The 26,322-nt window shown below is 32.5% G+C and overlaps 1 protein-coding gene across 5 annotated transcripts in view; it reads left to right on the plus strand.

The window, feature by feature from the left end:
* The window catches only part of LOC101245721 (uncharacterized), a 55,109-nt gene extending 47,152 nt beyond the window's left edge, over positions 1–7,957 (plus strand). For 3 of the 5 annotated variants that reach the window (XM_010314721.4, XM_004250746.5, XM_069291657.1), the window contains 6 exons: positions 901–1,008; positions 1,110–1,168; positions 1,969–2,368; positions 4,943–6,484; positions 7,083–7,290; positions 7,372–7,957. In XM_010314721.4, the coding sequence (XP_010313023.2) occupies positions 901–1,008; positions 1,110–1,168; positions 1,969–2,368; positions 4,943–6,484; positions 7,083–7,290; positions 7,372–7,472 (2,418 nt within the window). In that variant the 3' untranslated portion in view covers positions 7,473–7,957. The remainder of the gene's footprint in view (positions 1–900; positions 1,009–1,109; positions 1,169–1,968; positions 2,369–4,942; positions 6,485–7,082; positions 7,291–7,371) is intronic. The other 2 variants (XM_010314723.4, XM_010314724.4) reach the window with 1 other exon arrangement.
* Positions 7,958–26,322: the final 18,365 nt, after the last annotated feature.

Raw genomic sequence — 26,322 nt, forward strand, 5'->3', positions numbered from 1 at the left:
CATTTTCTTAACTAGGGTCTTGAGGAGGTGAAATAAATTAGTATAATTAATTAAGTTGCAACATAATGTGTTAGAGCTAGAATGTTTGAGTTAGTATACCCATCAAGTTGCAACTTGAAGTGTTAGAGGTGTTGAGTCTTCAATTTTATGTCACATTGGACTACATGTGTAATGTTTGACATAGGTAATATTCACATGTGCATTTTTTTTCTTTATTAAAAAAATAGATGCATCGTGTGCTCAACAAATTATCAAGTCAGCAATATGGCTCTCTCTCTTGTTTTCTCTAATGACACGAAAGCCTATAAGATCTTGATAAAGACCTTATCAGATTCAACCTATTAAATATCACATGTGGTTTGTGAGTTCAAATCTCTTTCTTTCAATTGTTTTATAGCTATCATCTCCCCGTTGTTTGTTCCCACTGTGTTTGCATGTGCTTGGATGGTGATGCCGGTGTGGCAGTTTTCTTCCGGGGCTAGTAATGTCTAGCGCACAGACATTGAGGATGACGGATGCACAGCGTGGTTATGATATTACTGCAAGGAATGGAACTTGAGTCCCACATTGGTTAAATGGGGAATTGATGTGGGGCTTGTAGCCTTGGGCTCTCCCACCTCTGTAACTAGCTTTAGGGGTGTGGTTCTCCTAAGGTTGTATCAGGCGCTTTTTCAGTTCTCTAGGGAGTTTTCAGTTTTTCATGTAATCTCTGCTTACTGTTTTGTTTATTCTGAATGTGTTCTAAAAATATCACCTCCAGAGTGATTTGAGTTGTTCAAAACAGCTTATCTCTTTTTAATTGATATGAGGCTTTTCCGGTAGTTTCTGGAAACCTTCTTATTGTCCCTTGGTAATATACCAAATGAGTATGCCTTAAATCATTAGTGATAGTATTTGCAGGTTGCTGCTGGTCTGTTTGCTGTGCGCATCATGTGTAAAGTAAAAGGTGGTGATAGAGGAAGTTTGTCTGTTTCACTTGTTGATAAAATTACTAACCTGTGGCAAAAGGTTTTATTCCTTTATTCTTTTTGCAGCATTTCAAACGATCTTGCATTTCAAACAATCAGAGATACTTATTTTCTACATTATGTTTGTTTTCCTTTTTACAGTTGAGGAAGTTGCCAGCCTTTTCTGAGTTGATGGCTATTTATACGAAGCATGGTTACCGGTAAGTGCTTGATTTTTTCATGCCTTGTGAAAGTGAGACTGGTCCTGGAACTGGTTTGTCTGTTATTTATTACTCCCTCCGTCCCAATTTATATGAGTTAGTTTGACTTGTCATGGAGTGTATGAAAGAAGAAAAGACTTTTGAAACTTGTGGTCTAAAATAAGTCCTATATATTTGTAAGGCTAGAGCCTAGAAATAATTTCATTAAGGGTAACATGAACATTTTAAAGTTAAATCGTTATTAATTATAGAAATATGTCATTCTTTTTGGGACTGAGTAAAAAGGAAAGTAAGTCATATAAAGTGGGACAGAGGGAGTAGTTCTCAGTTATTTTATGAGAGTGATATCCTGATCATAGTCTTATTTGACGTGAGTAGTTACTAGTGTGGGAAATTTATAGTAATTGTTACTCAAGAGTTGAGGCAGAATGGACCAATTGTGATTACTTTTTGTTAAGTAATAATTTAAATCGACGGGGCATGCATGTAATTATACAAAAAAAAGGCAGTTGGGACGAAGCATTCCGCATTCACGCAGGGTCTGGGAAGGGCCACACCCCAAGGGGGTGTGATATAAGCAGCTGTCTTCCATGGCTCCAAATCCACAACATATAGGTCACATGGAAATAATTAACCGTTGCTCTGAGTCTCTCCTTCATGCGTGTGATTATACAACCGAAAAGTATTTTTCAAAGCAACTGAAATGCAAAATACCTTTTGTATCCAGTGGATCAATCTATTCTACAAGTTACACAAACTCAAGACTTATTCTTTCTTCTGTCTACTCTGTTGTCTTCCAGTGGAGGAAATGAACTGGACAACTTAATTCTCAATGATTTATTCTATCATCTGCAAGGAGAGCTTGAAGGTAGACAGATTTCCCACATGTCATTCAAGGAGCTGTCACAATATCTGCTACAGTCAAATTTCTTGCAAACATATCAGTGTAAGCACCATGAGGACATTTTCCCTCAAACTGATGGTGTCTGCTTATATGACACTGACCGTCTGCAAGGGGACATGGCTATTGATTTGTGGGATCTTTCGGATTGGAAAGCATCTAAAGCGGTTGCAGAAATGCTGTTGCTCTCTTTGCAGAATGTGAATGTCATGGTGTCACTCACAACATCCAAGCTTTCAGCTTTAATAGCTTTGGCAACTACTTTCTCCATATCTGACAATGATAATGTGAGTTTTGAGGTCAGTTGCATTTGACTTCTTCTGCAATCTTCTAAACTCGAGCTATTTAGGATTTTCAATTGTATGAACTTATTTCCTTAAAAAGCATCGGCAACAGTGTTATCTATGGTAATGCTGTGAGCTCCATTTTTAGTTGCATGTCCAGTTTCTACATACTGTCTTCTAAATAATTTAAGTCATTACCTTTATGCATAACCTTTAAATCTTATAAGTCATTAAATTGTGAAACTTCTTTGAATCGGGGCACCATGGTTGGTGAAGCTTTGTCATTGTTCAGATTATATATCAGAAGCATTATTGGTGTTTGATTTTTCAAATCGGCCTTGTGAAGATTGTTCCTGCTTTAGTTTGTATTTCATTACACCCAGTTTCTCTAGCATAAAGAATGCATAGCTTGCAACTGTGGTTACTTTGAGTTGTTCATTGCGTTTTGTGTAGCACAGATAGGCATAGTAGTGTTGTAAGCAAAACATTTTGAGAAAAGCGGCCCAAAAAGAATTGGACAAAAAGTTATACATTTATGAGGTGTGGGGGTATTAAGATTAATAACTATCAAGCAAAATATAGAGGATATACCCATCAATTCAACCATTTGAATTGATGAAATGTTCATTCAAGTTCAATATCATAAAGGAGCGAGCATCTAATAGCTCGAGATGCTGGAAAGGGTAAAACATGACACTAAACAGCCAAACCATTTTTTGATTTAAGATTTGGTTATATAAAGGAACTCAATGGGTTATTTCTTACAAGTTCTGTTCCATGGAGTGATCCAAATATTTTGTACTTGCACTGCTTCCTATTGACATTTAATGCAACTCAAACGGGCAGCCTAAAAGTGGTGTTTGTACTTACTATGTTGCATTTGAAGATGACAGAAAAATTAAGGCGTTATTACCTCATAATTTAATCAATATGCCTAGTCATGGAAAGAAATAGTTGTGTAACTACTCAAAAAGAATTTTGTCACTTATTCGTTTATAATACATTTATTTTTCTTTTGAAAATTAGAAGCACTATAAGCACACAGTGAAGAATTCATTATGGGACTTCGGACTACTAAAATCTGGTCATACATTAAATCATGGTCAGTAGGAAGTCTAGCATGTGTAAGAACTAAAAAGAATGTCTACCTGTGCTCTTGTTGTTTTTCCACGTTCATTGTGAATGGCATCAACGTTTCAAATTCCGCCATGACTGCCTGGACATATCTGGAATGGGCAAAACAAGGGCATCAACTTGAAATCATTGGATTGCATAGGAGACTACATAATTGAGCATTAACCTTCTGCCATTGTTCTTTTGGCTTTTGCATCTAACTCACCAGCCTTTGTGTATTCATTTACCAGACAAGCATTTTTCATGAAGTGGTCTTAGACACCTTGACCCTTGCACCACAACTCAACCAAGGAAGCCCAAGGTAAATAGTCTGTGCTTCCCAGTAATGGTTCTGAAGTAATCATAGGGATTGAACTTCTAATTCCTATATTCTTGGAGCCAAAAATATCAACCCCTAAAGACATTTTGAAATTAGAATTTTGTAGCCAAAAATCTAGAGACATGTTGCCAAAATTTGAAAAAGATCGCTAGAATTTGATTTAAAAAAAAGGCAGGGGTCTCTGGAAAGTTAGATCGGATTGCCAAATATTGGTTGGAATCAGGAAATTATTGTATGGGTTACCTCAGATTGAAGTGTTGATCCTACTAGGAAAAGAAGAACTGTTGCAAAGTGGCCGGAACATAGCTCATGTACTGGTGTGTGGTCAGATCTTTGCCGGAAAAGTCGCATCTCTGATTGGCGTGTGAGATGTTTTTTCCACATGGGTCTGACTGGGTTTTTGTCGTCGGAGAGTGAGGGAGCTAGTGGTGGTGTTTGTTTTCATACAGCACTTGGTGTTTGTTTTCACACAACACTAATGGAAATAGACACAAATCAGCCTTGACAGTCACTGGAAATTGACGCGTGACCTGTCTGATTGAGTTTTCTTCCTTGGAAGTTTCTCACCAATGCTCTGAATTCTGATACCATATGAGAAATATTGGATGTTCATATTATTGAATTTGTATCTACGTTATTACACAAGTAGCATATTATATACCATTACTATTCCTATTCTAACAAAAACCAATTACATACCTAACTGAACAAGTTAACAGATAAACAGCCCTACTTAAGGTCTTATGTTTTCTAGAAGTGTTTTATCTTAACTTATATGCCAATAGAAAATATAGAGAACTTTTAGTACTTCAATGTTTGATGCACTTGAGTCGAGGGTCTTTCGAAAATAGGGTCTCTAACTCCACGAGGCAACGGTAAGGTTTGCTTACGCTCTACCCTCCTCAGACCCCACTTGGTGAGATTTTACTGGGTATGTTGTTGTTGTTTGTATAATGTTTATCTGAGAAGAACTTAAATAAAACAACACCATAAGTGAGGATTCATATAGCTGCACCCAACTTGTATTGAAGTGTAATTGTTGTTCGTAAAAATGTAGCAACTGTAATTTTGTCCAATAAAAGGGTAATTGTATATATTTGCTCTCTATGTTTGACATGGTTTCCTTGTTTATGCAGTCACTTGATAATGAAATTAGGAGTGGCAGAAAAATTCCTGAAAAATCATTGTCATCTAGCATTGATAATATATGCCAGTCTCTCCACCGCACAATCGAGCTATTACCTTCTGTTTCTGATGCTAGTGAAGACATAGTTAATATTCTTGCAGCTCAAGCAGAGTTGCTTTTCCACTTTACCAGGTCTCCGAGTACACATTTATCTTTATCGACATGCCTTCTGATATTAAAAACAGCAGGTTGTGGCCTCAAGGTGTTGTGTAACTGTAGGCAATTGGTTACTGGTGTCTTGTTTCCAATGAAGATATTTTTGATGCTAGTTCTCTTTTCACTCCAATCAAGTCGGAGAGGTTCTCACCTTGGAGTACAAACAAAAATTGAGCATAATGAAGCCTTAGCTGAGGCAGCTAATGTGAGCTTGGGGCTACTACCGCTGATTTGCAGCTGTATTGAACTTACCGAACATTGTTCCCTCTCTGTGATTATTACCGATCAAATAATCAAAGGTTTTTCAACACTTACTACTTGGTTCCCCATAATTCAAAAACATCTCCCAATGCAGCGTATTGTTCTTAAACTTCAAGATAAAAGCTCCTATTCAAACATTGGCATTATATTGAAGTTTCTTTTGACTATTGCACATGTGAAGGAAGGTGCTGAGATGCTTGTAAAAACTGGTTTTTTTGCATCGTTAAGTGTGTTGTTGGCTGACCTATCTAACGGTAGACCTCTCTCAGTAGTTGAGAGGGAGAGAAATCTGGCAGACACCTTTGAGAATAATGAAAGGGCTCAACCCATTTGGGGACTTAGCTTGGCTGTGGTTACAGCAATTATTAACTCTTTAGGAGAAAGTTCGATTTTCAATGTGGAACACGTGGTGACTTACTTCCTCTTGGAGAAGGCTGATCTAATTTCATATTATCTAAGTGCTCCGGATTTTCCACCAGATGATCATGATAAGAAAAGACTTCGGGCACTCAAACCACATACTTCATTGAGTGCTCTTAGAGAGATTGAAAATACAGTTATGTTAATCTGTGTTCTGGCAAAGCATAGGAATACCTGGTCAAGGGCCATAAAAGAAATGGAGTCACAGTTAAGGGAAAGATGCATACATTTATTGGCCTTTATTAGCTGCGGTACACCACGTCATGGGGAATCACAAGGAAGAGTTCCCCCCATCTTTTGTCATCCTACCATTAGGGAGGAGTACGAGTGGCACAAAAAGCCATCATCTATCAATAGCAAAAATGGCTGGTTTGCTTTTTCTGCATATTGCTGCAGTCTAAATCCCAAATATTCATCTTTTTCGTCTAGAACTGGTACTGTGATCAAAGATCAACCAAATGAGCATGTTAACCTGACTTCGCAGACACACTTTTCAGATGCAATGTCTATTCAGATATACAGAATTACCTCTCTTCTCCTTAAGTTTTTGTGCCAACAAGCTGAAGATGCTGCTGCAAGGGCTGAAGAAGTGGGTTTTGTCGATCTTTCTCATTTTCCTGAGCTACCAATGCCTGATATCCTTCACTGCTTGCAGGTGAAACACTTTTTTTTGTCTGCTTTATCTTCGTGTTTCCGTTCTTTATCTTTGGATGATTTATACATTGAGCTTAAGTCGTCAGTATTGTAATGTAGTTTGATGAACACAGCTGTTTCTATGTCCCTGACCTTATGGAGGCTTAAGATTGCAGGTTGACTTCCAGGGTTTTCTCAATCTAACCACCTGTCTTGTTTAAAGGGAAAATAAACAGAGCTAACAGAAAGGATCAGTTTTACTTAATTGCTTCTGCAGTATTGACCCTTTTGTCCTCAATATTTATGTTTCCCCCGTTGTAGTTTGTTTATCTTAACCTTCAATTTTTCTTTTGAGATTTTGCGCTACGTTAGTCACTTCTAATGGGGGCTGTGCCATTAATCTCTTAAAGATGATAAATTTTTATTCTAATGTGAATGTGAGAAATACAAGTTTTGTGCTGTAGGATGTAAAAAGGAAGGAACTGCACCTAGTTTCCAACTCTGCATTGGTCAAGCATTATTTTAAAAAAACTTCATGAGGATACTGCATGTTGCCTTCCTAGAAGATATTTTCTAGCAGTCTTATGACACTCATGTTATGTTTCACCTTGGGGTTGTAGGATCAAGGAATATCTATTGTCACTGAGTTGTGCGAAGTCAACAAGTTGAAGCAGGTTTCTTCTGAAATACAAGGGGTCTGTGTTTTGCTGTTGCAAATTACTGTTATGGCATTGTACCTGGAATTTTGTGTGATCCAAATCTGTGGAATGAGACCTGTCCATGGACACGTTGAGTACTTCTCCAAGGAATTTTACGCTCTGACAAAAGGTAGTGTAATTATATGATTCTTTCTGCATGGTGTTTGTTATTTTTGATGGTTTCAATCTGTTACACTGTTGTTTCTTACAGCTATGGAAGGAAATGCATTTCTGAAAGAATCTATGAACTCCTTGAAGCAAATGGTGTCTTTTGTGTATCCTGAATTATTGCAGGCAGAAGATCTAATATGAAATTTAGGTTGTCTTTGAGCCCTTGGGTAGGTGAATCTCATAATATTGTTGATAATTAGTTGATTTCTTTTTGCCTCTTGATGTGCATTTTCTTGCTTCATATTATGTGAAGCCTTTTGTCCCAACAATGGTTACTGGGGCAGGAAAGTTGGGGTATAGGCTGCGATGCGATTGTTGACAATGATGAAGGGGTTATGATTTCAGTTTGATATTTGAGAGTTCAGACCAATGTATGGGAAAGGAAAGAGTGGAAGTATCCCCCATCCTAGATATTATTTTGTTAGGATACATTTGCTGAAGAACATTTTGCAGAAAACGATAGTATATGTATATTGCTATAATTTAAGTGTAATGTTGGCAGCAAAGATAGAAGGGGCTGCAGAAACCAGTCCAAGTATATCTTGACTTTGTATGGTTTGCTGTAGCTTCTGTTGAATCTATATATTTATCTTTATAAGATGACCTGACATTTTTCATTGACGAAAGATTCTCTTTATTCTTTAGTGATTCATTTCATCTAATAATTCATTCATTTTAGAAGTTAAGTAAAACAACATCAATAACCATTTGTTAAAACTCCTATTATGTCTATCATGATAATTCATCTATCCGTTTCTTCTAAATTCGTGTGAGCGGAAAAGCTTGTCGGTTAAGTTTTGATGATGAAAAGTGTTGAGACAACTGAAAAATACATCTTTTTTAAATAGAACCACTTCCTTTGTCTAGTTCGCATTTTATCCTCTTATTTTAATGTATTTTGTTTTCTCAAGCTTGTCTTTTGCATGATTTAGATTTGTGACAGCTAATTATTATTTTAAATGTTATTTTTATACCAAAATTATTCAAATTAATCCACCGAAGTTCAGCTTCTGGAGCCAATATTTATTTGTACCCAATGATCAAGTCTGTATGCATGTTTACCAATTCAAAAAACAACTCTAAATATGTGAATAAAGTCGTTAGAATTTGTGTACAAATTTCAAACCATTTTTTACTCAAATGTTATTTTAAAGCTGGGATAATGCGTAACTACTGCTTAATTATGATGGAAATTCTAGTGGTACACCTAACTTAACTAGAACTATTTTTAAATGGATTAAGAAAGTTGAATGCAAGTGAAGATCTAAAGAATTGAACACGTGTCATTTTTCAATTGGTCCATTTACGATTAGTTTACAATTTCTTTTTGCATATTTAATTACTTTTATTTTTTTCTTTGTAAAGTATTTATTTTATTTTCTTTCTCACTTTAAACTTTATTCTTTTCTTTTACTTTTAATTATTTTCAAAAAAATCATGTGTATTTTTTAAAAAATAATAAACTAAAAATTGTTCTATAATTTTGTACGTCTTAATTTTTTTTTTCTATATTATATAATTTTCTTCACTTGTTTGATATCCTTCAAAATTTGCTTATTTTAAATACAATTTTTTAATTAAATTTGAAATTAAATCAAAAGAAAAGACAAACAAATAAAAGGAATAAATAAAATCAATAAAAGAAAAAGGAGAAAAAGTTGAATGAAGGTAAAGAAAATGAAGAAATAAAGTTTAAAACAAGACGAATGTAACGACCCGCTAGGTCATTTTGAGAACTAGAACTATTTTGACTCTTTTGAAAAATTTAAAGGGGTACTTTAAATTATTCGGTAACTATGAGTATTTATTGATGAATTTTTGTTACATTAAAAATAGTATAACTTACCTAAATTCCACAGTGTAAGATTTAAATTACATTCTATCCCTACTCTTTTTAAATTTACGAAAATTCCTTAAAAATAATGTTATTCGGATACATAGCAAATAAGTTGGATATATTAAATATGATACATTAAAAGAAATTCAGTTACACTTTTAAAGGAAAGAGAATATAAAATTGATTGTTAGTTCCTCAAATCACGCTAATTTAATTGATTTCAATCTCTTCAAAATCTTATCAGATTTAATTAAATCAAAATTTAAATTTTCTTCTCCAATTCTCTTCCAAATCTGTCCGCCTTCAATTCAAAATTTAAATTTTTTTCTCTCAATTCTGTTCCAAATTCATATGGTTTCAAACAATTCAAATTTTCATCTTTCAATTTTCCCCCCAATCATAATAGATTTTAAAAGTTGAAACCAATAGGCGATACATGATCATGAATACGTTCAAGAATCTGGAAAATCAAGGTGAGTTATGAATGATACATAAGTGAGATTTTAAATTTCTTTTTCCAATTCCTCGAAGATCCATTCAATTTTAATTCAAAATCACAAAAATAATGAGAAGGTACATCATGAATATTTTGATTTTGCTAAGACAATGAAGAATATGAAAAAAAATCTGATATTCAAAAATCTGGAAAAAATATGAGTCTTGATTTGCAAGTATGAAATAGATCAGAGTTTTAATTTCATAGTAAAATAGATATGACAATCAGAGGTATGAAACTACATATATTGTGTTGTTAATTCGATTTTTATTTATATTTTTGAGATGACCATTTAATTGTGACACATTAGTATTTGGGTTTCTTGTATAAATTGATAAGTGCTATACTCCTAGTAATTAGATACATTAAATAAGTAATATTGAAATTAAAGATCAACAAGTTACTGTGTGATACATGTAATATTAATTTAAATTATTGTTTCATTACCAAATATCTAATATGATACATTACTATTTGTATATCTTGTTGTTTGTGGAATACTTTACTTTATAGATGATACATTATGCATATATTTTATTGTAAAAGCATCAAAATGTTCAAGAATGACGTATGTATCAGATTAAAGTTATATTTTGTACCTGATATAAGTATATAAGTTTAGTTGTTTGATTGTTTGTGATTGATGCATAGAAATAACTGTTTTACGGAATGTGTCATTAATTTCTTTAATGTTAACAGGTTTTTGAATCATCATAGTATCTATATTCAGTCTATGATTCTGGAAGAAAGATATATTGTTTGCTTTGAAAGATAAATATGCAATTGTGGAAGATTCCAAGTTGATCATATGCTTTTTTCTATAATTTCTTTTTGTTGATAATAATGTATCAGATACCGTAAGGTTGTGAAAGAACAGTGCGTGTAAGTTGAAATAAAGTGTATATATAAAGGTATCATTTAGTAGTTGATTATGTATTTGATACAATAAGTACGTATTTATGTATCAAGATATTTAATTTGATACATAGTGTTTTTATCAAAATAAACGAGATACATTGAAAATTAAATATCAGATTCGTGAAACAAACAACGATTGTAGCAATGATGTATCGGATCAATTATAAAAGTAACAAGACTAATTTAAGAATCAAAATAAATGAGATACATTGTGTCTTTGATAGTGATAATCGTGTAATGACTGATCCAACTATTTCTTTTTCTTTTTGTGAACTTGTATTTCAATGTAGATTTAAAATTCGAATATGTATAAACATTGCAAATCAAATACGACTTTCTAGTTTTTGATTTATAACAAAAGACTTCTAACAATATGAATGAAATAAGAAAAATATTATTTAATAATAAAATAATCAAATATGAAGAGAAATCCTAATATAATTAAATAACAAATATTCTTCCATAATATAGTAATTTGTGATTGATAAGGTATATCAATCAGTTGATTTTCTTTCTATTAGTTGATTTTTATTTTTGTTGTTATTATTTTTTCTATTTTTTTCTTAACGTTATTCTCAAATCTCAATCATTTGTTATTTTTTTTTTAAAAAAAAAATCATCACCAAAAAGTAAAAGAGTTTTTCTAAATCTTGATAACATATAATTTTTTTATGATTCAATCAATTTTAATTTTTTTGCTTTTTCTATTAGTTTTTTGCTTTTATCTTATTTTTTTTCATTTTCTTAATATGATTTTTTTTGTAGAAATAACGATTGTTTTTTATCAACTTTAATGTTATTTTTACTTTTTATTATTATAATCTTAAATTCTATTGTTGAAAAATAAAAAATTATTTTCTGAAATTTTGATTCCATTTTTGGTGTGGTATAGGGAGTGGTTTATGGATTGAAATAGGAAGGAACAAATATTAATTTTGGGAGTTAGAATTTATGTATCAAATATTTGAAGTTTGGGAGTAAAATAAGGGATTTTTAAAAATTTTAAAGCTAGCAGGGAATAATGGAAATTATGAAATGAAAAGATGTGTATATAGGTAATTTGTCCTTAAAAATATAATTGAATAGTTAGTGGGTCACATTCATAATTAATAGATACTACTTGGCGCATGTATAGAATTGATTAAAGAGGGGTTTAATAATTAGAAAAACTACTTATCTAGACATATTGCACTATCATATATATAAATTTTACCTCTAGTTTTAAAATATTACATATAATATCACTTTTTAATATTTATATCATAATTTTCTAAAAGTTAAATTAGATACACATTCCCCTTAGATATGATTTTTAATAATTATCTTAAAAATATATGTGCTTAAATAATGGGACTTTACCAATTCAAATTACTTCATCCCTTTTCACACCATCAGCCCACTCCCCCCACATTATTCACTGTTCACGCACATACTATTACCTCCTTCTCCCTCGAACCATTTCAATACATTTTGTTTCACACACATCTACCATTGCCCCTTTCTTCCTCAAGCATCATTGCATACGTTAAATTCATAATCAATTCTCTATAATCAACATTATATAAATAGGTAAAGTAAGATTTTGTTTAGTTATTTCAATATATTATATTGTAACTCTGTTCTTACCATGATTATGTATCTACTTCGAAGCTCTAATTATTTTAAAGTTTGAATTTAGGATTTTCACATTGTTTGAATCTATTGGTTTCCATACTGTAATTTTTATTTATTTTTGAATTAATGAGAAGACAAATGCTCCATACTCGTGATTTAATCATAAGTTTGTGTGTTTTAATTATATTGAATATTTAGATATATATAATTATATTTATGTGCTTACTATGTATCCGAGATATATATTCTCGAATATGATGCATGCAATTGATACTTGATACATCATATTAATACGAGATACATATAGAAGATACATGAAATTGAAATTAAATCATATAAACAGATAAGTGAAATTAATATTAGGTTAGATAAATAGATACATCGAATTGATACTAGATACATTTATGATACATATAAATGTACTCGTATGATACTTATGTATCTAGTGTTAAGTTTGTTGGATACATCATATATTGATAATAGATACATCAAATTAATGAATTTATTATTTTAAGAGTAATAAAATGAAATTAGTCAAACTAAATGACCAAAATATACACGTTGCTGTCTATTTATTAATAATACTAATCAATATTATTATTTCAAAGAATACTAAAATAAAATTAATTAAACATATATACATTCCTTGATTTTCACCTTATATTAAGAGTTTTGATTAATTTAAATTTCTAAATAAATTGTTCATGTATTATGAAATTATGAAAATTTGTAATGACTCCTCTAATAAGGAAATCAGTTACAATCAATTAAATTGAACAAATAAAGTACATATCTCGATTTTAAAATTCGACAGATACATGTATCTCGCGGATTCAAATTCATGCATCTCAAACATGAAATATGGTAAAAAAAAAAAAGAAGTAATATTTAAACTATCGAGAATCTTAGTATTTAAGAACTAAACTAGTTGGATTTATGTAGTTTGCCATAAATAATTTTTGACTCATAACTCAGAAACCGAAATAAAAACTCAAAAAAATAAAAAATTAGGGCACTCTTTTGCGTCATTTCGTTGGTTTCCAGGTAACCTTAGCAATGTCTTTCTAATTAATGTTATAGTAAGTATTTAATGTTTACAGTTTGGCGAATAAGAGTTTTATGGCTCTATTAGGGGGTTAATGGGAAGCTTCCAGTGAAAACCAAATCATTTTGAGTTAATTGCAAATTTGATAAGGGTTGTTTACGGTTGGTGTTGAGTCGTTGGAATACTAAACTGTCAACTCAATTTATGCAAGCATTGATTCATTTAAATGAACCTTTCTCTAGATAAGATTAAAGGCATAAGTCTTATAATTATCTCTTGAAATAATATTATTCTCTTGAACTAGTATATGTGAACAACCTTGAATAGACTCTTAAATGCATGTTTTAATAGGATTAAACTTTGGTCTTACAGTGAGCATAAATGGTAATATAGTATTGCATGGAAATTGTGAATCTCAGGCTTAAATACTTCAAAAAAATAATGATAATAAAGTTAGGATTAAAGGACTAGTAATGGGCTAATCACGGTAATTTAGAGGTTTTACTTAATGAGATTCTGCATATTTTTGCTATTTAGTATTATTGTTCTTCTCGATGCTAGGATACTGGGTAGGTAAATAGTGAGTCAAATTGTTGGAATTTTTCTTATAGGTATTAATTGCCATTGAAGTTTAATTATACGGGTATGCGTAATCAAAATTTTTGTATATTGTATTACATAATTATCATTACATTTATGATATTTTGTAAATTGAGACTTAATCCTAGACTGAAAAGTTTTATGAGAGTTGATATATTGGTTGGTATCACAACTAGGAGCTTGAATTATAGCAATATGATGAGTTATTGGTTCAGGTTAGAAATATACTAATATGAGTGTTCTTGAACTCACTTACTTACGAATATTGCATAAGAGGCAGTTTATAACGTTCCGAAACTTTGTGAAAAAGAAAGAAAAAATCTTGAAGATTCATGGCACAGGCTCGGCATTCAAGGTATGTTAAGACTTTCAAACTTTGTTGGATGATGTTTTCTTAATTAAAAGATTAATGGAATAGACAATGGGTAAAGGGAAAAGATGGGGGTCTCGTACCAATGGTTGCCGGCATTGGTACGAGTACTGGTGATATCACGGGAAAGTTTATTACTATTAGAATGTAGGTTAAAGCCCGAGAATGACAAAATATATGTGCGTTAACTTATGTATTATTGACTTGAATTCTTTGTGTGATTGTGTTTTCTTTGTTCTAGCCGTATAGTTGTGATAATTGAGGTGGTTATGTATTATGTTGATATTGATTTATTTTGAAGCATTAGCTGATTTTGATGTGATTCTTGGTATGAATTGGTTATATCCTTTACCACACAATTTTAACTTGTCATGCCAAGATATTAACTTTAGCTATGCCTGGAATTCCTGTAGTAGAATGGAGATGTTCTTTCAGTCACCCTCCTTAAGGGGTGATATCATTTCTTAGGCTTGTCAGTTGGTATGATGTTTGACTTACCTATTGGTTGGGAACATAGGTGTCATAAGGACTTGTAATTTTGGATCGTGACAGTGAATATATATATATATATATATATATTGACTTAATTTAAATAGAAGATAAAAAAAGTAAAAATATTTAAAAATAAATAAAAGAAAAACTAATTTTTTTTCCTTAAAATAAGTACACATGTGGCAGGTCTGTGTTGTACAAACGCGGTCAACTTACCTGGTTGAAGGTGTCACTCAGCATAAGGTGCACAAAAATATTTAAAAAACGAGTTCAATAGCGTGGAAATAGGATCCTAGTTAGATTAAGATATGTCACTAGGATTTTGATCGTAATTTAATGATACTTATGAATTATCCTTTTGAAGTTCAAATATCAAACCTTTTTGTTTGAAACATAGGACTCTTTTATAACTTAGACATTTGAATGTAGAGTTTGTCTGTTAACTTTGCTTAAAGAGTTGGTTGGTAGGGTGTACAATAATATTATTAAATAAAGTGTATAAATAATGTTGTGACAAGTTATGTTAGCATCATTTTTTTATCACTATTTGCTATGTTGTATGGAGTAAGGCATAATCATTATTTTTATCAACTATTTGATATGTTGCATGGGATAAGACACATGTACCATATCAAACGACACCCAAAATTTCAGCGAAATACCTAGACTTAACTAGGGTCCTATAATCTTCTTGAACTCATTTATTTATATTTTTCGTGCTCTTTTTATACTGATGTAAAGTCAAGACCCAAGACTCAATTTAATTAGCGTGGTGACATGACACACACCACCATGCGTATAATTTTTTTTTAAAAAAAAGATAGATCTTATTTTCTTTGTCATGTCTAACACTTTGAAAGTGCCTAAATCAGTTAAAAGTGAGAAAATGCAGAAAAGTTGTCGAAGTCTGCAATTCTTTTCTTCCATCAGAAGTGTTCATGGCCCATGATAACACTGCAATTACTCTAAAACAACTCGAAGAATAAAAGAATGTTAACAACAAAAATATCCAATAAGAGAGTCGGAGTTGAATCGAGTCGGATTTGAATCGAGTCCAGGTCGAATCACACAAACAGTGATATAATGCAAGGAATTCTATTAGGTGATTAAGCAAGCAACCCAAATCATTGTTGTAATAAGAACAAGGTGGATGATTCCACAAAATTTACAAAAAAAGTTTTGGTATCAATCATCACAATTAATCTAAAATTAGGAATTCAAACAAGTATAAGACGATCAAAGGGGTGTGGTTGTTATTGATGTGGTGTGATTTTTCAATAATGTTAGACAAACATGGATACTTTGGGTAATCTTCAATGACACTAATCTACTTTTAATCTCAAAGCATCATATCATAGGATCTCCTTCGAGTCTAATCTATGTGTATCACAACTCAACCGAATATCTTACTAGTATCTCTTTTTTTAGCAGTTTTGACATCTAAAATCGAACAACAATTTCTCTTTCATGCAAAAAATAGAAATCAAATCTTAATATGCATCACGCGATTTACCCACTTCATTTGATCTTTTTGAGCATCAATCGAAGATAAAAATTAGGATTAAGTTTGAAACCTTAAACCATATGTTCTTCCTAAATAACTAAAAAAATCATGAATGAACACAAATAAAGAGAGGAAAACAAAAGATCCGCGAAATTAAATCAACACCCAACCCTATAATCACACCCCTAAAATTAGGATTTTAGCCTAACATCATAAAAGAAAAAGAAAGTACACTCATATGTTTCGAGCCATTAGAGAGTTGAAATTAAGCAATAACTTTAATATCCACTTTGATTTGAACCCTCAAATGTTAATTACTAAATTGTTCAAAATTTCCAAAAACTAAGAATATTTCTCAAATGAAAAAATATTAATTAAAATATCATCTAAATTGTTTACTGAAAAATGATGAAAATTTTCATACTCTCTCTCTCTCTCTCTCTCCCCTTTGAACTATTTATAATTTCCCGAAAATTGGTCTAAAATTTCATGCACGGTCAGTTCAGCTACATTAGTCGGGCTCGCCTAACATGTATGGTGGATTGTTGATTACCATTCATTAGTCTATTGTGCTTTCATTTACCTTAGAGATCTGTTACATTTTGCGATGAAAGTGCTAGCTCTCTCAATATGTTTAGTGAATTGTTTCAATTTTAGTTTGCGAACCCGCCTTGAATATTTTACATTGTGAACCTTGTCACACTGGGCGAGGTCTTGCAAATTGGGACATCCGCCCTTTTGGTTAGGTGACCACCTATCGAGAGTTTATACTCCTTTCAATGTTTTTGACCTCTTTTTCATGTATTCATCCTTGGCCTTTAATTTGGCTTCATAGTTGCAAAACATAAAATTATAATCTTAATAGAATATAAATAGATATTGAGAGCATTAATTGTTGAACTAAAAATTTCCCAAATGAGTGAAAATCTACCATTCATCAATACCCGACTTAAATTTTTTCTTGTACTAATATAAATCAAGAACATAATTAGTTCAACTTGTCTACAACATTTCTTAAATGGGAGATAATATGAAGGTGTGCTCACAAAACTACTAACAATCATATGTAATACTTAATCATTCTTAAAAAGATTCAAATGATGACTTGCTAATCTCAATCCAAGCTTAAGCTCACTAGTGATAACTTCTAATGCAAAATATTTTTCAACAAAAGCATTTAAGTTCTCTCACAACAAAAATGATTTCATGCTCTCACGAAGCACATTAATAAAAAATTTAGAAATTAATACAACTCTTAATCTCCGAAAGAGAAATACAAGCAAGCTTCATCCCAAAGCTTTGCCCATATTTTGCACTCATCATACAAACTAGTTTATGTAAGATCTCAAGGGTCTTTTAGGCTTGTAATGGAGTTAAGGATAAAAGTATGGTAAATTTGACTTAGTGACTTCACCTTTTCAATGCAGTGTTGTACTCCTCTGCACCTCTTCTCCATTTCTTTTCATCCTTTTCACTTGTCGACTCAAACCTAATTTTTTTCATTCTAATTTTTGGACTACCCTTTTATTTATATCACACATTCTTTTTCATTGAATTTTCAAGATTTTGATCACCTTTTTTATAAGTAGGAATTTCTTTGTTTTTTTTGCTACAAAACTCAAGGTTGAGTCTCACTCTTCTTTCTTCTTTTTCACTTTACTTTTTTTTTATTCCTTCCTTTCTGAACTCCCATTCTTAGGATTTTGGCATAAGTTGTATATTCAAACAAAAAAATCCATAAAAAATGATTTCTGGGTGAGAAGTTAGGGACAAATTTTGCTCAAGAGGTTTCAACAAGGTTGACAACAAATGGTTTAGAATTAAATGGTAGCAATATGGTTGCACACCCTCAGAAGGTATTCACTAAAGGTATGAACATTTGTGTTACTTCTCATAATTCGTCCCAAAGATCATTTCTCGTATTCAGCAAGGATAGACAATTATACTAATAAGGAAATATCTAGGAATCAACATGCATGATTTCAAGAAGAACCTCACCATACATGGAACTTCAAACACAATCATTTTACAATAACTCTACAAAATCAAGGAACTTACATGCGATGTCCATCCAAGATTCACATCAATATGTATCAAATACACGAATAGAAAAGATCATTCAAAAGTAATGCCACACTAATTTCTTCTTGCAACGTCAACACAAAACACATTTCTCATCATGAGTACTACTAAAGATATCAACATTTGACTCAATGGATCGTCGATCATCAACAATGAAAACACAAGAAGTGTCAATCATTTAACATCTCCAAAATCACGGGGCAAAGGATAGAGAATTAAAATGAAATAAAAACTACCAAGTATTTAAAAAGAAACCAAATATCATGAAGAAAATCAAACTATTAGAATATCTAAAATAAAAAAGAGACAACAACATACAATAAAAAATATTGGCATAAATACGCTGGCCTCATAAAAAGTAACTAGTACTGTCCTCAATTCTATCGAAATAAGTATGTGAGGAAAATGAGTGAAAGGTCCCTGACAGGATATGCCTATGAATAACCTAGTCCTATGGATTTCAAGGGATGTCATCATCTTGGGCATCAGTACATGGTACAACTAGAGAGAAAGGCATTTCAGGAGCATCAAATGATATATCAGTGCCAAGCACATTTGTGGGAGGAATAGTTTAGTATGAAAAATAGAACCAGTAGTACAAACTGTGGAAGTATCCAGACGAGATCTCTCTGTAGTTGCGTGCACTATCGTTTCCTCTATAACCTACACCTCTGCTAGGTTCTACACAATCCTTTTCTCATCCTCATACAAGAAAGCATCCTCTTCAGTATTCTCAGTAGCATCATAATCATCCTCATCATCAATATTTGGCGGCTAGTCAGTCACTCCAGTAGGTGCATCTACTCTCATATCCCTAGGAGGCACAAAATTGAGAAAGAGAGACTCCATACATAACATAGATATATCGAGGGACCTCATCTGGTCCACATTAGCACTAAGTGTCATGACCCAGGGGTAACCTTTAGATGCAACAAGCGTCTAAGACCACGATGGACCTCTATAACAATCCTCAAAATGAACTAGCTTAATGTAAAGCCTCTCATGTGTTCAAAGAATTCATAAGGTGTTGAATTTATTAATAATAGATTTAGGAGGCAGTTTGAAGAGGTTAGAAGTGGAAAGTTAAATAATGACCAAGACACTTGGAAACTAGTCTTGTGTATGCCTGTGTGCCTTTGCATGTTTTATGTGTTGTCCGGTGTCTAAATTGATAGGAAGGGACCCTAAAATTTAGATGGACATGTTTAGAGTCAAAAAGTTTGGGTACGAATCCCCAAGTACCACTATAAGAGTCCTTGAGGAGAACCCAAATGTTGGCCATAAATCTACTAAAGCAGCCCCAATCGACGACCCATGTGATGCTCCATTGGAGGAGTGCTGGACCGTAAGTGGGGTGTGTGGATCCATAATTAGTCATGGTATATTAACCTCTACTTTGAGGAGCCTCAGTACAGAACCACAGAGCTGCAGGACGACCTCGTCACACCACCTACGGTCTGTAGGTAGTGGTTGCAGGTCACCATCTGCAGTTTATGCAATGGTTCATCAAACTAAGGGGTGAATCGGTAAATTCACCCACGTACTAATTAAGTCCTAGTTGGATTTATTTGTTTCAGAGTATTTAAGTTAGTTTATACACCTAGACCTAAATTAGACTCCACTTTTCAAAGTCAAAACGCCTCTCCAAAATAGAATTCTCTTTAGACTCCAGGGGAGCTTGAACTCAAGTTGAACCTAAGATTGAAGATTTCGTTTTTTTATCCATAAACTTCGACGGATTTCAACTAATAAATGTATGGTGATTTATTCCTTGATTTTTAATCCATTCAAGGAGCTTTTTGAGATATTCTGAAACCTTAAAATCCTATTTTGATTTCTAAGCATGGGTTCTTGCATAAGAAGGTTTGAATTGATGTTTCATGATATAATCAATGTTAGTTTATGGTTTTATGATAAAAATTCAATGAACCCATGTATTCCTTGAATTCCTAATTTTGGCTCTAAAGTGTGTTTACTGATCATTATCTATATGGGTTGAATTCATGTCTAGACTATTATAGACTATTGAATTATATGTGGATCATTATTGAAATTGTTCTTAGATTTCCTTATAGTATTGGTACCTAGATTGTGTTTTGTCGGATCATTGATATAGATGAATTGTTGGCCTAGTCTTATGTACATTGATATTGGTAAGATCTCTCGTTGTGAAAATTTTGTTGGAAAGGCGAAGGAATGATGATTATGGCTATGGGAAGATGGTGAGTTGACCTAATTTCTTTATTCAAGTATAATTTATATCAAATTGCTATTATTTCGTATGGTCTACTTATGGTGGAAATGTTAAATTGTTATAAGTGCTATGAAGTCGGCATTATCATATGAATGGTGATATTACCGAGTTATAGTATATATGAATGTATAAGGTGAAGGTGCTCATGTGATGTCTATATAATATTTTATGGGAGCTATAATGACATAATTAAATGTATTTGTTCTCTAGTTGTGGATATATGATAATGAAGGACTAAGAATGGTATTATAGAATGATGTTGTATGTCACATCTGAGGAGCACCCCCTAGATGTAACCAGCGTCGTCGTCCTTATCGAGGACTAAGACTAGCCTTTTAACTTACATCATTACATTCATAGGTTAAAAATAGGGAAAATTTAAAACTTTTCATTTATTTCTACATTGAGGTTTACTTAGACCTCTCTCATACACGTAATTTATTATATTCATATCGAGTACTTAGTGTCACATCCGGGAATACCCCTAGACAAAATCGGCGTTGTCGTCCTCTTTGAGGACTAAGACTAGTCCCTTAGCTTACATCATTACCTTCATAGGTCAAATTTAGTGGAAACTTTAAAACCTTTTACTACTTCTAATTGGAGGTTTCATAGAACTCTACATACACATAGTATATATTTATCGAGTATACATAGACCCTTCATATAGAAAGATTACTTAGTCTTCTACTTTTATTGCACGTATATATATAATATAATATAGTCTCAAAATAGTTGTCTCATCTCATAACCATCTAATAAGATTATATCAAATTGGGCGTAGCCCATACATCAATACAATAAGAGCACATATAGGTCATACGATATCTAATACTCAAATGAAAGACAAGAAACATAAGAGTCTTAAAACTAAAACAACGTCATAGCTTGACATTAACATTTCTCTCCAAAAGTGAGGATCTACCCAACTTAGATGATCAATAATTCCAAGTCTTCTTCAAAGTCGTCTCTAAAAGTCCTTCAACAACCTGAACCTAAAATGTCGGGAAAAAGGAAGAAATGGGGTTAGTACACCACTTGTACTAAATATGAGACCATAAGCATACATACTTTGAAATCATGCTAAGAAAAGGGACATTCCAATAAGTATGCACTTTTCATTAAAAACCTTTATCCATATTCAACAAGACCATACCAACCAATAGGACATGTCATTAAGTCATAGGCATGCAAATCAGAAGAACAACAACATCAAGTCTAGTCGAATCAACATGCATATCATATAATTTAATACATAGTCAAGAAACTCTATCATCAAGTTATAATAGCAACAAGCATGAATAAGAGTACATTTTGATATAACCAAAGTAAGACACTTATCCATGAACCTCTATCAAGTCAGTAAGTGAAATGACCAAGCAAAGCCCCATAACCTTACTCAATCAAGTAACCCAACAAGAATCATGACTAACATCCTAATTCACATAGCATGGCATTTAGTAGTACATATCAACATACTTTAAAAACGTAGACCAGCACTTATTCATAAGTGAAACTAATCAACATATAGTATCAACAATGTGCAAGTTCATCATATACATATCATATACCATCATAAGCATATTCATACATAAGAACATCCTCATAAGACTTCCCTCAAGTCTAACTAGTGCAATGTTTAGGTAGAGTCCCATACCCCTACCTAGACTAAGCTAAACCCCGTAGGTTATCCTAGTTAAAGTCCATTCCTTTAATTCATTTTACCCTTTGGGAACATCTTTCCCTAACCGACATAGACCACATGAGTTAATGTGGAATCCCGTGTCATGGAACCCTACACTGAAAGAAGGCGGACTACTTGCCAAGGTAGTACCAAAACATGAACATAGAAACTACGTGAATCCACTAACTAGTATGGGGTAAACATAGTTCAAGAACTAGGAGATATAATTCGGACCCTCTTTATGTTACAAGCATTATAGTCTCCAATATCAAGAGTATATTAGTGATCCTACCTTCCCTATGTTGGAAGGGACACTCCTCACTCTAGTTTACTCGGTGCTAAGCTAAAGTCCCTTTTGAAACGTCTTAATGTCTTTATTAATCGTCATAACTTATTGTAGGTCATAGGGTCTAACCCTTGTATATTCATAATCATCATAGATCAATAAGAATTGCATGAGTATACTCCTTTCATTATAAGTGAGGTTAGCACGTTTACATATCACTTCATAATAGGACACATTGGTAAATCATTCACCATCCTTATAACATTTACATCTTAAGGTAACACCTCACAAACCATAGTCAATATATTTCAATTCAACATCATATTACCGTATCAATCCTAATAAAAGGCGTACTCCAATACAATATCATGACTTAATCACAATTAACCATAATTTGAAATAAACGATAGGGATCACATGACTTACCAAGTCATCTTCATAATTCATCATCAAGGTCTTACCATTAACCCTTAATTCAACCCAATTAGGGTATAACATCATCATAATTCAATGATAACAAGGCTAAAAGAATCACTATATCACAATTCAATACTAGTTCATGGCTTAAGACAAAATACTTAGGTCAAACTCACAACATACTTCATAACCAAGATCACTTCTCAAGAACTAGTATGAAAGGACTATAAATCAGCCTAATTATTTCATGATTAGTACAACATCATCATGTAGTAGTAATTCAACCAATAACCAAGTAAATTGAACCAATATAACATAATTTATATCAAGATCATCATCTATGGTTAAGGGTAAAGGTCATCTTCTACAAACCAGACAAACCATCAAGATATATCATAATTAAGTTAGAATAAATGTTAATCGATTCATAATGTCCAGAAGAAATCATAAACTAATCAATTCACAACATCAAATTCGTATTGGACGAAAACCCACTTGAAAACTCAACTTTTGAAATTAATTTGATGGAACCCTTTGAGGAAAGAGGTCTCAAGTATGAAAGAGATCCCATACCTTACATAATGATGAAGATTTATGGTGAAACTTGACTCTTTCCAGCCCTTAAATCAAGTTTGTCACATCTGGCAATACCTCGTGGACGTAACTGGCTTCGTCGTCCTCTTTGAGGACTAAGACTAGTCTCTTAGCTTACATCATTACATTCATAGGTCAAATTTAGCGGAAATTTTAAAACCTTTCATTACTTCTAATTGGAGGTTTATCTAGACCTCTACATACACATAGTATATATATATATATATCGAGTATACATAGACCCTTTGTATAGGAAGATTACTTAGTTTTCTACTTTATTGCACATAGATATATAGAATATAACATAATCTAAATATAGTTGTCTCATCTCAAAACCATCTAATAAGAGTATATCAAATTGGGCCTAGCCCATACATTAATACAATAAGACCAAATATAGGTCATACAATGTTTAATACTAAATTAAAGGAAAGAAACATAAAAATTTTAATACTAAAACAACTTCATAGCTTGACATGGGCATTGCCCTAAAAAATTGTAGACCTATCCAACTTGGATGATCAAGAATTCAAAGTCTTCTTCAAAGTCATATCCAAAAGTCCTTCAACAACCCGAACCTAAAATATTGGGGAAAAGGAAGAAATGGGGTTAGTACACCACTTGTACTAAGTATGAGACCATATGCACATATACTTTGAAATCATTCCAAGAAAATGGACATTTCAATATGTATGCACTTTTCATTAAAAACCTTTATGCACATTCAACAAGACTATACCAACTAATATAACATGTTCATTAAGTCATAGACATGTACATCACAAAAACAACAACATCAAGTCTAGTCAAGTCAACATGCATATCATGAAATTGAATACATAGTCAAGTAACTCTATCATCAAGTTATAATAGCAACAAGCATGAATAATAGTACATTCACTTACCCATAAACCCCTATCAAGTCAGTAAGTGAAATGACCAAGCAAAGCCCCATAACCTTACTCAATCAAGTAACCCAATAAGAATCATGACTAACATCCTAATTCACATAGCATGGTATTTAATAGTACATATCATCATACTTTAACAACGTAGACCAACACATATTCATAAGTGAAACTAATCAAAATAGTATAAACATTGTGCAAGTTCATCATATATATATATTATATACCATCATACACATATTCATGTATAAGAACATACTCCTAAGACTTTTTTCTCAAGCCTAACTAGTGCAATGTTTAGGTAGAGTCACATAATCCTACCTAGACTAAGCTAAACCCCTTAGGTTATCCTAGTTAGAGTCTATTCATTTAAACTTTTGGGAACATCTTGCCTTAACCGACATAGACCACATGAGCTAACGTGGAATCCCATCTCTTGGAACCCTACATCAAAAGAAGGCGGACTACTTGCCAAGGTAGTAACAAATCATGATCATAGCAACTACGTAGATCCACTTGGTTCAAGAACTAGGAGATATAGTTTGGACCCTCTTTATGCTATATATAATAGTCTCCAATCTAATGAGTACATTAGTGATCCTATCTTCGCTATGTGGGAAGGGACACTCATCACTCTAGTTTACTTGGTGCTAATCTAGAGTCCCTTTTGAAATGCCTTTAATATCTTTATTAATCATCATAACTTATTGTTGGTCATAGGGTCTAACCCTTATATATTCATTATCATCATAGCTCAATGAGAATTGCATGAGTATAATCCTTTCATTATGATTCAAATAAGTGAGGTTAGCACATTTACATATGATATCATGATAAGGCACATTGGTAAATCATTCACCATCCTTATAAAATTTACATCTTAAGCCAAAACCTCACAAACCATAGTCAAGACATTTTCATTCAACATCATACTACCCTATCAATCCTAATAGAAGTCATACCCCGATACAACATCATGACTTTAGATAATTTGAAGTAAAGGATAAGGATCACATGACTTACCAAGTCTCCTTCATAATTCATCCTCAAAGTTTTACCATCAACACTTAATTAAAAAAATTAGGGTATAAAATCATCATAATTTAATTATAAACATGATACAAGGCTAAAAGAATCACTAAATCACAATTCAATACTAGTTCATACCTTAGGACAAGAAACTTAGGTCAAACTCACAACATACTTCATAACCTAGATCACTTCTCAAGAAATAAAGCTAAGGACTATAAATAAACCTAATTCATACATGGTTGGTAAAACAAAATCATCTAGTAGTAATTCAACCAATAACCAAGTCAATTGAACTAACATAACATAATGCATATCAAGATCATCACCTAGGGTTAAGGGTTAAAGGTGATCTTCTACAAAACTAGACCAAACCATAAAGATATATAATAAATAAGTTAGAATACAATTTAATACACTAATAATACCCAAAATAAATCATCAACAAATCAATTCACAATATGAAATTCGTATTGGATGAAAACCTACTTCAAAACCCAACTTTTGAAATCAATTTGATGGAATCCTTTGAGGAAAGAGGTCTCAAAGGTGAAAGAGATACCATATCTTAATAATTTATGAATATTCATGGTGAAACTTTACTCTTTACATCCATTAAGCCCTCCTATCTTGGTCTACAATGGAGGTCTTTACTAGATAGAGAAAGAAAAGAGAAGAGTTATAAGAGTTTAGATTAGTCTAATGGGGTTAGGGTCTTTATATGGAGTGTTAATTAAGTTAATTAGACCTACCAAATCCCCCAAATAATTTACTAACCCTTGAATTAATTTATTGGAACCAACTTATAACATGCAGAAAAGTCTGGCCCTCACAGACGAGACCTCGACCAACTGTCCGTCT

This window comes from Solanum lycopersicum, chromosome 11, assembly GCF_036512215.1.
Source record: "Solanum lycopersicum chromosome 11, SLM_r2.1".
NCBI lineage: Eukaryota > Viridiplantae > Streptophyta > Magnoliopsida > Solanales > Solanaceae > Solanum > Solanum lycopersicum.